General features: G+C 42.9%; 1 protein-coding gene across 5 annotated transcripts in view; it reads left to right on the top strand.

Moving 5' to 3' along the window:
* FARP1 (FERM, ARH/RhoGEF and pleckstrin domain protein 1) overlaps nucleotides 1-15,941 on the top strand; it is a 277,276-nt gene that overhangs the window by 198,316 nt on the left and 63,019 nt on the right. For all 5 annotated transcript variants that reach the window (XM_064493014.1, XM_031466240.2, XM_064493015.1 and 2 more), the window contains exons 4-8: nucleotides 817-859; nucleotides 3,354-3,432; nucleotides 8,858-8,955; nucleotides 13,547-13,661; nucleotides 14,535-14,682. In XM_064493014.1, coding sequence (XP_064349084.1) covers nucleotides 817-859; nucleotides 3,354-3,432; nucleotides 8,858-8,955; nucleotides 13,547-13,661; nucleotides 14,535-14,682 — 483 coding nt within the window. The remainder of the gene's footprint in view (nucleotides 1-816; nucleotides 860-3,353; nucleotides 3,433-8,857; nucleotides 8,956-13,546; nucleotides 13,662-14,534; nucleotides 14,683-15,941) is intronic.

Here is a 15,941-nt window from a genome sequence, read left to right as displayed (position 1 = left end):
CATTAACTGTATTTTTATCATAGATGCAAATAAGAGCTTCAGTGGATCCCTTTCACATGGTCACAAGTTCAAGGGTTAACTTTAACCACTTACCACTTTATTAATAAGGGCAGCTGGCTTCTCTCTCTCTCTCTCTCTGTCTCTCTCTCTCGAAAATTTTGCCACTCAAACTGCATGCTAAGAATATCCGTTTAAGTGTCTGGACTTTGAAATTGGACAGACCTGATTTCAGTCCTAGCTCTGCCGCACTCCAGCCGAGGGCCTGGGACAAATTACTGGGCCTTTGTAAGTCTCAGATTTCTCTCCTGGGTAACGTGAATCCTTCTGGCCTTGTTTTAAGAGGTAAATAGCTTATGGATGGTGCCTGGTACAGAGGTGTATTCTATAAATACTCGCTCTCTTTCTGTGCCCCTCAAAGATGTGCTGTTCTGTACATACGTCTACAGACATGTGTTTTGTTTCATCAATGAGCATGTATATTTTAGTCCATTGATAGCCAGACATGCAGTTGCTCATTAGTATTTGCAGAAAGCTGCGATCATCGTATAAATGAAAATAGAAAAATTCTTAATGAGCTCTCTGAACTCTTTAAGTCTAGGAGAGATTTTAATTTTCAAGCTCGGGGATAATATTAGCAAATTCAGATCTGTTCTGTAAGCGTGGGAGACAATGTAAGTTACAGCATTCTGGAGAAAGAAAGAAACAACCTTAAATACTCAAAAATACTTTGATTTTAAACAGCTCCTAGTAAAGTCTCCAAATACCTGCACCCTTTCACTGAGAATTTGTCTCATTCTGTCCTTTTTTTCTTTGTAGGTGTGGCTGGATCTCTTAAAACCTATTGTCAAGCAGATTAGAAGTAAGTATACGCCCCGTGTGTTTCACAGTGATGTCAAGTAAGAAGCCAGGCGTTTTCCTCGTGCAGACGTCCTGTGTGGCGTCGAGCCCTGGCGCTGCATGTTCTTTTTTCCCCATGGTTGCTTTTTCATCCTCCACTAATCCACATATTATTAAAATGTGTCTTCTGCAATTTTTCACATGTAACAATTTGGCAATCAAAACCTTGCTTGGGAAATCAAATGTCATTTTGATTAATGACCAAAGCATGCTATTAAGCCCTAGTCACTGAGCTTGTCCTGTCAATGCTTGTGTTTCTTCCTGTCGATTTTGAAAGGAGAGGGTGGACCCGTTTATTCATAAAACTGCTGTTAGTTTTTTTATCTTGCCTTTTCAAAGCCCGTGAAATCAGAATGCAAGTGGTGTTTGGAAAAATGAGGCACCCCAAAGTGTGTGTGTCTGTGTGTGTGTCTGTGTCTGTGTATCTGAATGGCAAGCAGGACGGAAGGGAGTCTGACTTTGCATTTAGACTGTGGTCAAGAAATGATTAAAGAGAGTCTAGGAGAGAAGTAGGGAAAGAAAACACTCTTTTCTATCTCTTTTTTCTTTGTGCATCAGCACTGGACCATCCTCCCCTCTCTCTGCTTTGAGGTCAAGTTCAGAGACAAGCTCTGTTCTCCAATTCATCCCAACGGTCCCTCACTGTGGCCAGAGACCCAGCAAGAGCCTGAGGATGGGAACCAAACGGCATGCCCTTAGTTGAGCATGAAACACAATACCTTGTGGGGCCGTTTTTATGTCTGATTAAGAAACCCCATCGGGCCACTTGCAGCAATTTTTGTGGGTGTTGAATGGCCCTCATGCGATTGACATTGATGTTGATCTTGTATCATTTAAATTAAGCAATTATTAACGCAGAAACCAAAACAGCCACTGTTTACCGTTTACTGGGTGGCTGGCTGCGGGTAGGACACATTGAGAGGAGCCCCCACTCCTGATGGCTGGAGGCAGCATAGTGTCTAGAATGATGATGCTTGTCCCCATGGGAACTTGCAGTGGGAGGTGCCGGCGGTGGAAAGGTGTCGCTCCAGGCCGGCGCCTGCGGTTTGGGGTCAGCACCAGAGCGGAAGTTCCCCTCCTCATCTTGTGCACTGTGACTCGCCCTGGGTGACAAAGCTGTCATTTTCCATTTGAGTGCCAGCATCTTCCTAGCTTTGGGTTTTTGAAAGATCCCAGTGGCCTCATTTCATTCCCCAGCTGTGAAGACTGTGGGAGGAAAGAGCTGGCCTTCCATCTCCCCCATTTTCTGTCACTTTGTGACCCGGAATCGACGTGTGAGGATTTCTGTTCATTTTTCGCGTGGTTAGCGGGAAAGAAGCCCCACTTCTCTTGGCTTCGGTGTTCCCCTGCCTTGTTGTTTTCCTCCCAATTTTATACATATTGTGACATCTTCACCTTATGATATCTCGTTTGGGGAGTTTTTTCTAAATTTGATTGTGTTACCATAGACATTATAGTACAGCATCTATTTTCTGTGATAGTGAGAGGTAGAGCAAAAAGACATTTTCTGCTTTTATGCAACTGCTGTGAAAATTTGGATTTTATTATAATACCTTATATTTCATAGAACATAAATTTACTGCTGTTATTCCAAATGGTAGAACCTGTAAGGCTGCCCTTGTATAAGTAAGTGGTAGCTTACGCAGCAAAACAAACTGTGACTCCGGTTACAAATTATTATTTTACAATCTATTCAATGTTCTGTTTTAATTCTGAAAAGTTATCTGTCTCACTCCTGGTCTCACCCTGTCCACCTCTTCCCAGATCTGCTTCCTAATTTCATCAGAACATTTCAGTAAGACAATGTATAAGACACTTAATGAAGGCTTTGGCTGGTCTGTGATAAACACATTAGCAGCTGTACCTTGGAGATAATTAAAATAATAAATTACGTAACTGATTTACATTTTCATTATCTCTTCCTTAAGTTATCCAAAGCCTACACTTGGACTAAGGCAGACAATTAGATAAATTTTTGTAAGACAAATGCCTGCTTTTAAAACCTGGGGTACGAATTAAATCTCCAGAGAAAAAGGTTAATGCCTCGATGTAATACCCTTTTCACAGTGTTTTTAAAAACAGGTATCTGTCTCCCCATGATATGAAAATGTGAATTAGTAACTGAACCCACCGAGCTGTTCAGTGACCTGGCATTGGCACATGTACTCTTTTTGGGGGGAGATGGGGGCAGGGCAACTCAATATTTATTTACTTACTTACTTATTTACTTATTTACACAGAGGTGCTGGGGATTGAACCCAGGACCTCGTACATGCTAAGCACGGGCTCTGCCACAGAGCTGCACCCTCCCTGCTACTGCCCGCCCAGCAGATGTACTCTTGGCAGCTTGGAATGAGACATTATCTGGTGTATAATGTAGCTTCTAAAGTCTTTTTTTTTTTAATGGTATTTGAAGCCCAAATCAATAAATGCTTTATTTTTCCCCCTTTTTTTAGGGCCAAAGCATGTTGTTGTTAAGTTCGTGGTGAAATTCTTTCCACCTGACCACACACAACTCCAAGAAGAACTTACAAGGTTAGTGATTTGGAAACTGGATATTGATGGATGTTCTAAGTTGACTGATAAATCATTTTCACAGTGTTTCCTTGACCAGCATCTGCTCTGGGCTGAACAGTTTAACCTCCCTCTCTCCCAGTTGTGCTCACAAATGTTGGGAGAAAGAAAGTACCTTGGTTTCCTTGAAAGTTGGTTTCCTGAAGACTGTGCTATGAAGTGCACTGGCCTTATTACCTGTTACTGTCATATTTTCCCCTTGTATCTCTGTCACATCACAAGACAGTTTGGGAAAATGAATCTCTTCTGTGAAACCAAGGTGTTAAGTCAGAGTTTCTCTCTGTTGCTGCAACAGATGAATGGATATGAGCCGGAGGTCAGTTTCTTTGAAAGTCTGGCCAAGCCCTGCCCTTGGTAGCTGTGTGACCAGCCAGTTACTTAATCCCTCTGCGCCTCCACTGATTCCCACGTCAATGTGATTGCAGTGCTTGCTTGGCCAGGGTTGTTTTGAAGATAAGCACTGTTCTACATCAGGTGACTGGAGCCCAGGAGGGATCTGTGAATGAGAACCGTCATCCTCCTCCTCGTCACTGCTGCTACCCATTTTATAATTTGCAGCAAGACACAGAGAGCAGAGCCTGGTGGGAACACAGGAAGATAAAATGCTCACCTTTCAAGGGTGCTGTCCCTCACGAGGACACTAGTCTGACCAGCCAGATCCTTGCCACACACACCTTTCGAGCTTTAGCTGTCATATCAAAGGCTGTCACTGCTTTCTCATCCCTCTTGGTCAGAGCACAGTATCTTGGATGGTTGACTATCATTTATTAAAGGGATGAAGACATGCAGGCAACAGTATTGATGAAGGGCACTCTGTGGGAAAGCCTCGTTGTAGGGACGGGGAAGATACCGATGAAGACAGGCCTGACTCTCATGGGAACAGACGGTGATTAAATAAACAAGGAAAATAGCAGATAATCGTAAGAGGTCTGTAGGTAATTGAAGTAGGTGATGTGATGGATGGTAACTGGGCAACAACATTACAGTGCTTGGTCTGAGGAAGTGACAAGGAACTGTCAGTCATTTTCGGAGGAAGAGCCTTCCAGGCAGAAGGTCAGCAGGCAGTGCCCAGGGCAGAAACAAGCTCCAGATTCTCAAATTTTTAAGAGAGGGCCTGTGTGCATGGCAGGGCTGTAGAGGGCAAAGTGCAGTGAGGTGAAGCAGAGGCCCGATGGTACATAGTGTTGAGATCAGTTGCCATGGAGACCAGGCGGCGGAGGACAGTGAGGAAGAGGCTGCAGTCACCCAGGCCAAGATGATGGCAACGGCACCAAAGGAGGTGAGAGGAGTAGAAATGGAGAGAGTGGTTGCATTTGGAATGTGTGCTGGAGGCGAGGTCAGTCTGAATTTGTGGTGGGTTGACGGTGGAGACCTAGGGAAGTAGAAGGGAGGTTTAAATTTTTGACTTAGGCAACTGGGGGGTGGGGTGATGACTTGAAGGGGAAGGGGTGGAGAGTCAAGAGTTTTGTTCTACAGGTCTCGGTGGTGGTCCCTGCTGGGCATCCCGTGGCTGTGTCAGGAAGGGCACCGGGCATGCAAACAGGCGATTCGAGGAAGAATGGTTGGCAGAGGCTCTTCCCAGGGCTTCACGTGCTTAGAACGAGTCCCCACTAATGGTTTACCTCCGCTTATGTCCCTCAAGTTAGTGAAGCAGTTAAGTGGCTAGGACCACTTCTGAGACCTACCTGCTGTCGGCTAGGATGCTTCACGTAAAGGAGTGACCGCTGGGGCTGCTACCCCGAGCTCCCAGCCGGGGGCGCCAATGCAGTTGCATCTTCATTTGGTGTCATTATCAGGGCTTCTGTCTCAGTTTCTGGGGCTGGTTTTCCCGTTGTTGGCACACGCATTGCTCAAAGCTCGGAATATTGAGATAAATCTATAGGCGAGTCCAGCTGTCGGTCAGCAGTGTATCTTTTTCTCCTATGTCTCACTAAGCCTTCATCCTGCTTAGGAAGTTGGTGGCGTAAGTCTTCACCCCAAACTTTTTCCCTGTTTTCTATTTTGCCATGAGTTTTGCCCCTTTTCCAGTTTTGTGCATCATCATCTCTAGAGGTTCATGCTTGTCTGACATCCTGGTCCTTGTTATAAAATTCCATACAACTTGGTACCATCAAGCCATGTGCCTGGTACTTTGCCAGCTTCCCCATCCATGTAACGACCTCCTCAAGTGACACAGGCTTGGCTGGACGGAGCAGGTTCCGGGTTTTGTTATCTCTTTGCTGGCTCCCAGTGTTAACTAGCATTTAATAAGTCTTTTCCGAAGAGAGAATCCTTCTGGCTCAAGGATGATGAAGTCGATAGGAAATTTAGAAGCTCCTTGCCACTTTCCCCTTTGTCTCAAGGTGGGACAAGTAGGGGACCTCCCAGATCCAGTTGTTTGACTCCCACACTTTCAAATTTCTGTTTTTGGCAGAAATTCAATGATGTGACCATTGAGATTCCAGGCAGTTTTCCTTGGCAGATGGCAAGGGAGGGTTTGGGAGAAGCTCTATATGGAAAGTACTTTAGGCAAGGGACGTGTGGACAAGAGTGAGACAGACAGGAACGGGCCTGCGGTTCCGCAGACGTTAAGTGCCTTGAAGCTGCAGTTAATTCTTCAGGCCTCCAGGAATAGCTTTCCGCTTCTCATTTATATAGATAGAAGATTGAATTGCACTTTGCTCTTAAACAAGAAGCTGAATTCCTTTCTATTTATTGAGCTGCACTTTCAGTAGAACTCTTGTCCTGCCGACACCAGGGCCCAGGCTTCTAGAAGGAGGCAAGTACTGACTCTTCGGTGGAAGTTTAAAACAGCAGGGGAAGAGTCTCTGGAAGAGAAGTTACCAGGCTTCCTTTGGGCAGAGCTCTGAGTCAATTTGCTGTGCCAGCGAGGCCAGACGTGCTTCTCTCTGAGCATCCCGTCTTCAGGGGCATCCGGTTTCTACTTGGCTGTGTTCTTCTAGGTGGAGGGGGCCTCTCAGAATTTGCCGCTACGCAGGGCCTGCTGCAGTGTTGTCCTTTGGCCTGCAGAGAAAGCGTAACTGACGCTAAATAAGGAAAGCAAGATCAAATGAAATAGATTGAAATTGGCATGTTCAAAACATGGCATCAGATTGGTGTGATGTGCAACCCCTGCGGCCCGCAGAAGTGGCAGTCCTCTGACTGGCCCCACTACCGTTGTCGCCTCCTCCGCACGCCCACCCTTCTGCCACGGAAAGTTCGTTCTGTTTGGAGCACTTTGGGTGAATTTGATTGGAATTTGCTTCAGTCTGTAGTACAAAAGGTGCTACTGAATTTCTGAAGTTAGCTCTGCAGCCAGCGCGCCTGACTTACAGCTGCTGTTAAGAGAGGACGAGAGTCGATGCCCAGGAAGGTCTTTCTCATATTACAGGGACCTTAGAACAGGATGAGTCAGCATAATCAGGGAGAGACGAGTTCTTCCCGCAGCCTTCAGCATTTGCCTTCTAACTAAACATGCAGCCCACATGAGACCCCCACCAGAGGGCCCCAAAGCCTGATTCTGTCCCTGAACACAGGACCCTGCGTTTGAACTGGTAGCTGGGAACATCTCGGAATGCCATGCTTTTCAAACATAAATTCTTCTATCTTATTTAGAAATTAACCACACAGATGAAAAATAAAGCCTGTAGTTCTAAGAAGTGTTGGCTTCAAAAAACAGTAACCACTGCCTAATCCAGAGAGATGGTTTGTGCCGCTTCTTCCCACATGAATCTATGTGCTGCTGTTGTGGTGGTTTTATTTTCTCTGCTTTTCTCCGCTTTGACTCTCCAGGGAGAAAGACAGACAGACAGAGACAGAGGCAGAGAATGAATAAACATTAGGGGGGTTGGATTAAGTTCAACTGTTGTCGACTGGTGGATCTGTGGGGATTTTTTTGGTTTTTTTATCTGGGCTTTTTTCTGGTTACAGAACGTCTCTATAGTTTTTTAGTTTTTAATAATAGAGTTTCCTAAATGATGTTTTTCTTTTATAAAAGAAAAATTGCCAACATGTATTGAATGTTTTTGTTCTAGTCACTATGCTTTCTATGTATCATCCCATTTAATTCTTACGGAAACCTCTATGGTTAATCTTGATAAAAGCCCTTATTTTTTTTTTTGATTCAAAGGAACTTTTTGTTATTACAAAAGTAGTCCATGTACAGTGTGGAAAGTTAGAACATACAGATAAACAAAACTGAGAAGCTAAAAATACCGTAATCCTGCTGCCCGGAGATGAGCACTGCAGACACCGCAGCGAGTAGCGTTTCTGATTTTTTTTCTCTACATACGTATGTACTTTTCATCTCATCTTGCCATACTCAGATTTCCCCTTTTGTCCCCTAGATGTCCTTTCAATTGTGTTTCAGTTCACTTTGATCCTTCTGTTGCTACTCAGGTTGTCCCGGCTTTGGCCAGTGGACGCCCCTTCAAGACTGTTTTCCCCCTTTTTATACAAACCATTTATATTTGAAAGCTGCCTTGCTCTCTGGCATAAGTAGATATTCCAGGCTACTTCGTACTTTCTCTTTCCCGCATTTGGAATCCACCGTTTGTTCAGGGACTTACCTCTTTACCCTTCCCGTGGGGAGTTGCACGAGAGCCAGAATCGGGTTGCTAAGGGTTGCTGCTGAAGTAAGGCTGCTTCTAGACAGTGGGCAAAACTAGCAAATTTCTTTCAAAAAAAAAATATGTTCATAATGATATTTTCAAATTGATTTTATCATCACACTGGTTTTATTTGATTTCTTTGATTTATAAAGCACCTATTTTCTCCTTTACCAAACGTGTTTACTTGCTTTATTCTATTATGTAAAGAAAAGAGTTTTTAAATAACTTAAGTTGATTTATTTAACCTCTGGCAGCTGAGGCTCATGGAAAAAGCTGAGTGAGTATTATACCACAAAAAAAAAAGATAGTCTTGGGTTTCCAATTCTATTGGCAAAACTTGTTCTAACCATAATAACCTACTGTTATCATAAAGCCAGTTTTTAGTGTATTCAACTGATCTGTGAAAAAATTTGAAGTGTTTACTATACCTTGCAAAAATATATAGGGTGGTGAGTTACAGTCTTAGTTGCTTATGGCTATAGCTCTCTGTATAAAATGAAATGCATTACTCATCATGTGACAAGATTACAGCATGTGTCTCCCGATGCTTTTAGGGAGTGTGATTGTTGACATTGCAGGCAGTAGCACCAGGAATTCGTTCCTGCCCGTGCAGACTTTTTTATTCCTTGGTTTATGTACCTTTCTTTAGGTCTTCCATGGGTGGACAGGTTGCCAGAAGTGAGCCAGACCTCCCCGCCCTCTTTGCTTCAAGCCTAGTCTCTATGTATATGATGCCATCTCTGTGTAAATGACATCATCTCTGTGTAAATGATGCCCGTCTCCATTTGTGTTTGCAGGTACCTGTTTGCTCTGCAAGTGAAGCAGGACCTGGCTCAAGGCAGGCTGACGTGTAACGACACCAGCGCTGCCCTCTTGATCTCACACATTGTGCAATGTGAGTTCTGTTGGCTTCCTTCAGAAAGCATGTGGGAAATAACATAGTGATCTGCTTGAAGGGGGAAAAAACGACACCCACCCAGTAACAATGCCTTTGTGTTATGTTGCTGTTAGCATGAATGCTGATGGGTAGGAAACAAAACTTGATTTCACATTCTCACCCTGACAAAGGTTGACCCGGGAATCCTTTGTCCTGGTGTTTGCTCTTTCAAGGATGAGACGCAGTTGTTGGTAAGTCGGTTGACTCAAAGGAGAAGCTTGGCTGGACAGTGGCCAAGTAGACTAAACTTGTTCTGCCCTATTCTTGGATTTAACGTTCATCATTGAATACACATTTGCCTTCACACAGAAAACTGTCAAGATTTCGCTTCTTGGATTCTGCTCTAGAGTTCAGTAAACCAAGACACATGAAGCTGGACTGAGTCTAAGTGAAGCTTAAAACTAAATCTTTTAACTTTCTTCATCTAGACAAAGGATAAATTAGATTGTGCTCCTTCGAAGGCTTATGATGATTCACCTGGGCGATTTTTTTCCTCTTGATCAAGGTGGAAGTTACTTGAAATGGAATGAACACACGTTTCAGGAAGGAAATTATGTATATAGACCAAGGTCGACATATATAAGCACTAGGACAAAAAAACTGTGCTGTTACATAATTTTAAAGTTTCTGTTGTATACAAAACAGTCCCATGTAATCAGCCATGTCCTGTTCAGATCATTGCCCAGTTAGCAAGATTTCCAGAAGTTGGTAGAAAGTGTCACTCCCTGTAATCAACCAGTTACCTTAGTCTCAGACGGCCAGGTGTTTTTAGAGACCATGCTTATCTTGTTATTTCTTGTACATGGGCATTGTTCAATATCTACCAGACTTAGCAGATAGATGTTTTCTTATTAATTTGACAAAATGATGTGAGAAAAAGACAAAAAGTGTGTAACTTTTATTAAACCTGAACTATGTTCCAGCTCTCTGTATATTATCTTGTCTAATTCTCATAACAACCCCATGAGATCATTTTACAAATGAGGACGCTTTGTCACAGAAAGTTCTGTCACTTTTCCCTTTCCCATGTTTGGCCTTGCCTCTTCATGCCGTGCGTGATGGGGGAGAGCGGAGGGCTTTGAATCAGGCCGACCTGGTCTCTGTTAGCTCACCCTGGCAAATTACTCACCCTTCAACCGCTATTTCTTTTGCAACATGGGATTAATAGAATCTTCCTCATAAGGCTGTGAATATTAAGTGATAGCATAAACATTCGGTATATGTTAAGTGTTCTATAAATATACTCTCCTTTCTTTATCCTCACTTACCTGTGCCCCTCCCTTTCCAAACGATGGGAAATTTTGAAATAAAGCTTCCTTATTAGAATAGCAACTTCAGAAAATGCCTCTGGCCCTGGGCTTTGGGTGAGCAGAAGAGAAATTTGCTAGACTCGACAATTCCTGATGCCATTTGGTCTTATACCTCCTTCCTCCCACGTTCCTTCCTTTTTAAAGTCTGTTAATAGAGTGAATCTTACTCACACATATGGGAAGTGGAGGTGCACTGGCATCTGGAAAACTGTGTGCTTGGTCTGATAGATCCTTCATCCCCAGATGCCAACAAGGGGCTCAGAATCCCGAGAGTCTTGCTTTCTCCAGTGGAAGTCGACGGGCTAGGAAGGTCTGCTTTTTGCATACTATTTGATGCCGTTGTGTGACACAGTATTCCTATAATCTTATCCTTACAAAGCCCCATTTCTGTATTTGTAAGCATCCCAGACATTCTGTCATGGGAGGAGAAATTTCAGAGTCCTGTATGAATAGCATGTGCATTTAAGTTATTGATAATTATTTACAATATCATTGAGGTCTGAGGGGTCAGCTCGTCCACCTTCTGCAGAAGCAATATTAACACTGACGGAAGTTTTTCTCTAATGAGCAAGATTTTCATCTCACCTGTTTCTATATATACAATCTGAATTTTTTTTCTAATTTTCTCCCTTTCATTTGAATTCACAGAGTCATCTTTCAGATAGCCTATATTTTTTTTCATCTGCTCCTCTGTGGGTGGGCTTAGATATCCCCTGTATATATTTCAGACTTTTAATTTTCTCTAATTTATTATGAATCGACCAAGTGGGACAAACTGATGAAGAGAAGACTCAGACACTAGAGAGGGGACCACTCATGTCACGGGGAAGCATGGGCGGGGCCACACACCTGCAGGTCGTATGTGTCTCCACCCATTATACCTGGCAGAACCAGTTTGTCCAAGCTTGTCCTCCCAAGATTTCATTTGGTAAAATGACAGGATTGGGGATTGTTGTTTTTCCTGGGTTTTTTTTGCTGAGAGTGGACTGCTAAGGAATTTATTATGTACAGCAGCTAATATGTAGTATCTAATAAATTAAATAATATATAGTAGGTCATATCTTGCACATTGATCAGTTCCTAAACTCTCCAGGCACATAAAAGTGCCTGTTTCCCATATTTCTGGGAAGAGAGCACATGGGAGAAAGTGGACTTCATAGTCATGTGTTGCCCTTGCATTTTAGGAGTGAAAAGCAAGTGTATTGGCCCTGATGCCAAAGGGAAAACTGGAATGCTTGACTCTTTGATGTCGAATTATGGAGAAGACTGTTATAAAATTCGGAAGTGTTAAGAAACCCAAGATTAAAGCTCATTAAGAGTTTTAAGTTGTTAGGTGAATTCCACCCCCCCCCCAATTTGCATTGTTTTCATGACTGTAGATTTCATGTTTGCAATTTCACCAACTCTCTAAAATTTATTTGTAACCCCAGAATCAGCACTTTCAGTGCTTTCATGGTGCCTTGTAAACATGCACAAGATGGTGAAAAATTTAAGTTGCCCTGACACACGTCCCCCCAGCTGAGGTCAAACGAGGTGACCCTCTGCGTTCCTGTTTTCAGCTATCAGATTATAAACAAGTGTCCTTTTCGTGATCTGTTTAGTGCCATGCTTTTTACATCTCTCTGCTTTTTGTTGGTGATTTCCCTGTTTAAAATGGCCCCCAAATGTCATTGCTGGAGTGCTATGTAGTGTCCCTAAAAGCAGGGAGGTTTTGATGTGCTTTAGGGAGAAAACAAACGGCAGGGTATGATAAGCTTCATTCAGGTGTGAGATATATAGTCCATGTTAATGAATCACCAAGGTACAAAGGGTAGGATGTCTTTCAAGAGAAACACACATAAAGCAAGGTCAATTGATAAAATGTTTCAAGTCTCACAGGAACCTAACCCTGTATTTCCACTGGGAACAGTGGTTTAGTGTGCACGAATTCGCTATTTGCGAGGACTTTATATAGCACCATGACCATGAATAAGGAGATGAACTGTGCTTTCTTAAGGCCAGATAGAAGGATGTACAGAAAGGACAGTGCCACCATCATCAAGGCGACCACTGAGGGTGGCAGTGTGGCAAGGAGGTCCTCCCACTTCTGTGCTGTTGTTTGCGATGGAGGGCGCCAGCTTTACTCAGGGCGAAACGCTTTCAGGAAGGGCAATGAGGAAGTAACGTTACTGACTGGCCATAGCAGCATGGGGCTGGTAAGTGAGTGATGCTTCCAGTGGCCCCCTGCAGGTGCCAGGTGAGTTGGCGCTGTTTGGTGCAAAGTAAACATTCTCATTGGATGTGATTTATAGCCACATAGAGGCCACATCCTGCGTGATGATAGGGGGAGTGCATTGCCCAAAATGTGACAAGCTGCTTCAGGTGACAAAGCGAACAGTAGGTTTCATAGCAGTGGTTTACTCGCTTTTACTCTAAACAGCTGGGCTCTGGCCACTAGGCTACTTTTATTAAGCTTGTTGCACAGACTACGTGATAAGGCGCGCGGTCCCAGCTGTAATAAACTGCTATTGGCTGAGCTTGGAGCTAGTGTCATTAAGGGACAATTATTTTAAAGCTCTATCCTTTAAATTTCCAGATGGCAGCAATTTGGGGACTATGTTGAGGTTACCCAAGAAAAATACACCTCCTATTTCTTGAAGATGAAAAATGTATAAGAATTTTCAATCCGACTGATCATTTCCGACAACAGAACTACATGAAATTTAACAAACTTTCATTTATTTTTGCTGAATTTGATTAGGTACCTTTACCCTTATTTATAACCACCTTTTCTCTACATGATAAAGCGTTTGGGGTTTGCACTCATGATTGTCATACGTGCATTTCCAAAGTTGATTGTGTCAAGTCCTGAAATTCTGGGGCTTTTTTAGAAGTCAGAAGGCCTTCACATACCAAGAATTTATTGCCTGAAATAGAAGTGACCCCTAGTTGGCTGTGGAGGAAGGAAAGAAACCAGGAACGTGGATGGCGGAAGATGGATGATTCTGAAGTCTTCTTCCCAACTGGTAGAGATGAGACAAAGTGGAAACTGTCATCTTACATTACAGCAGCGTTCTTAAATGTGTCCCCGCATCCACATCCTCCACATCCAGCCCTTATGATACCTACCAGCTGGAATTGCCTTATGTTGTCGGCTGGTTTTTCCAGTTTACTAGTTGAGCAACGGTCCACTGGGAATAGAACAGATTGTGAGGTATTAATCATATGTGGCCGGTTTTTCTTTCCCTCTTTCTTTGTAGCCGAGATTGGGGATTTTGATGAAGCATCGGACAGAGAGCATTTAGCAAAAAATAAGTACATACCTCAGCAAGATGCCCTAGAAGACAAAATTGTGGAATTTCACCATAACCACATGTAAGTCTCCTTCGTTGCTTCCAACTTCCTTTGAGCTGTTTCTCTCTGTCCTTTGATGTATGTGGGCGTGTGCGCACACACACACATACACACACACACAGTGACTACTGGGAAGAAATATGCAAAGAGTGAGGGAGAGGAGCACAGAGGCTCCCATGAGTGTTGTTACTCATCCTGGGCTCTTGGAAATGCAGGTTACCTACTCAAGACCAGACCTCTCGGCTCCTTGCTTGCTTTCCTGGGAGACCAGAGTAACCATGGAATTCTAGGACACCCCATGCTTTGGAGTAAAAGGGAGAGGATAAGACCAAGTCCTGGGAAATCAGAACAGGGACATGGAAGACTAGGGACAATTTAAGACTATTGTGGGGTGGGAGGGCAGAGAATATTGTGAAATTGGAGAACCTTTGTACTGTCTCTATTTTGTTTTTTTTGTTTTGATCGATAAAATATTTTCAAAGCCTTTTGTTTTTGTTGTTGTTTTAAGGAAGGCACTTGAGTCTTGGTGATAGCATGAAAGTGTTGCCTTAAACTTTGAAAGTTTAGGGCTGTTATAAGTGACTGCAAACTTGTTTCAACACAATGGTGTTTAGCTTTTATATGACCTTAAAGGAAATTCTTTGAGATTCTGAAAAGCTGGCCGAGTATGAGATAGACTTGGGGGTTTTGTGTTACACGAGCAATAGAGCTTTTGTTCTAGCTGCTCGACTTTGGGTTATAATGAATGGGAGGTTGGGTGTCATCTGATCAGGTGGCCCCATTGTTTGTGATGAAATGCCTTTTTATTTCCCAAGAGAAGGTGCTTAATCTCAAATTATTAGACACAGGGAATTCAAATCTCCTGGCCTTTCTCTTTAATTTTTGTTTTGTCAGTGGACAAACACCAGCAGAATCGGATTTCCAGCTCCTGGAGATTGCCCGTCGGCTGGAGATGTATGGGATTCGATTGTACCCGGCTAAGGACCGGGAAGGTACTAAGATCAACCTGGCTGTGGCGAACACGGGAATTCTAGTGTTTCAGGTAAGAGCGTTTAGAGGCCCGCTTGGTTCCCTTGGCAACGGAGAGATAAGAGTTGGTCCCTCGACTCTGATTCCATGTTGGGTGGTCCCAGCCAAGACCTCTGATTTTAGTTGTTTTTTAGGTGAACAGGGGAAGACTAACCTTGTCTTGGGGTTTCCCGTTTCTTCCCTTGCTCTCAGCTTCCCAATTTGATTTCCTTTGCCCTTGGTCTGGTTGGGGAATCCACAATTACAGATTTGTTGGCATTTATTGACTTTGTAGGACCACAGAAATCTGGATCTCTCCGTGAACCTTTGCTGGGAACATAGTATAATGGAGTCAAGATTTCAGACCCCCAGATAAACACCGTTTTCACACTTAAATATGATATTCATCTGGTCTTTTTTTTTTTAAACCTAATTTGTGTTTTACCTAAGTCAGCTTATTTGTGGTTTCACATTTACCTAACTTAAAAGTGTAGCGTGTTTGAAGCAACATGGATGGACCTGGATATTATCATATTGAGTGAAGTAACTCAGACAGAGAAAGAGGAACATCACATGATATCACTTATATGTGGAATCTTTAAAAAATGATACAAATTCTATTTACAAACCAAAAACAGACTTACTAACATAGAAAACAAACTATAGTTACCAAAGGGGAAAGAGCGTGGGGTCGGGGGTGGTTAATTAGGGGTTGGGGATTAACGGACACACATTACTATATATAAAATAGATAAACAACAAGGACCTACTGTGTAGCACAGGGAATGATATTCAACTTCTTGTAATAACATATAATGAAAAAGAATTGAAAAGAAAAATATATTTATGTGTGTGTGTGTGTGTGTATAACTGAATCACCTTGCTGTACACCTGAAACTAACATTGCAAATCAACCGCACTTCAATAAAAAAATTTTTTAAAGTATAGTATGCACTTGGAAAATGTGGCAGTTTTATAAATTCATAAAAACTACAGCCACGTCCTGCTGTAATTTTGCAGCAGAACACCTACAGCTTATGGATCCTTACCTGTGTTTTGTATAAGGACATGACATTGTACTCAGAAATGTGTGCCCCCTTGGATACTGTTTCATTGATTAGTGCATCTCTTTTTTGTAACAACTCCGTTGGAAGAATTGACACACAATAAAATGTACACATTTAAAGTGTAACCATTCTTAAACAGAAGTTCTCAAATATGTATATCCTGTGAAAGCATCAATGAAATCAAGACTGTGAATGTATTCACCACCCCAAACGTTTCCTCAAGACT

This window comes from Camelus dromedarius, chromosome 13, assembly GCF_036321535.1.
Source record: "Camelus dromedarius isolate mCamDro1 chromosome 13, mCamDro1.pat, whole genome shotgun sequence".
Lineage (NCBI taxonomy): Eukaryota > Metazoa > Chordata > Mammalia > Artiodactyla > Camelidae > Camelus > Camelus dromedarius.
The sequence above is the reverse complement of the archived record's forward strand: the minus strand, read 5'-3'. Positions and strand labels throughout refer to the sequence as shown.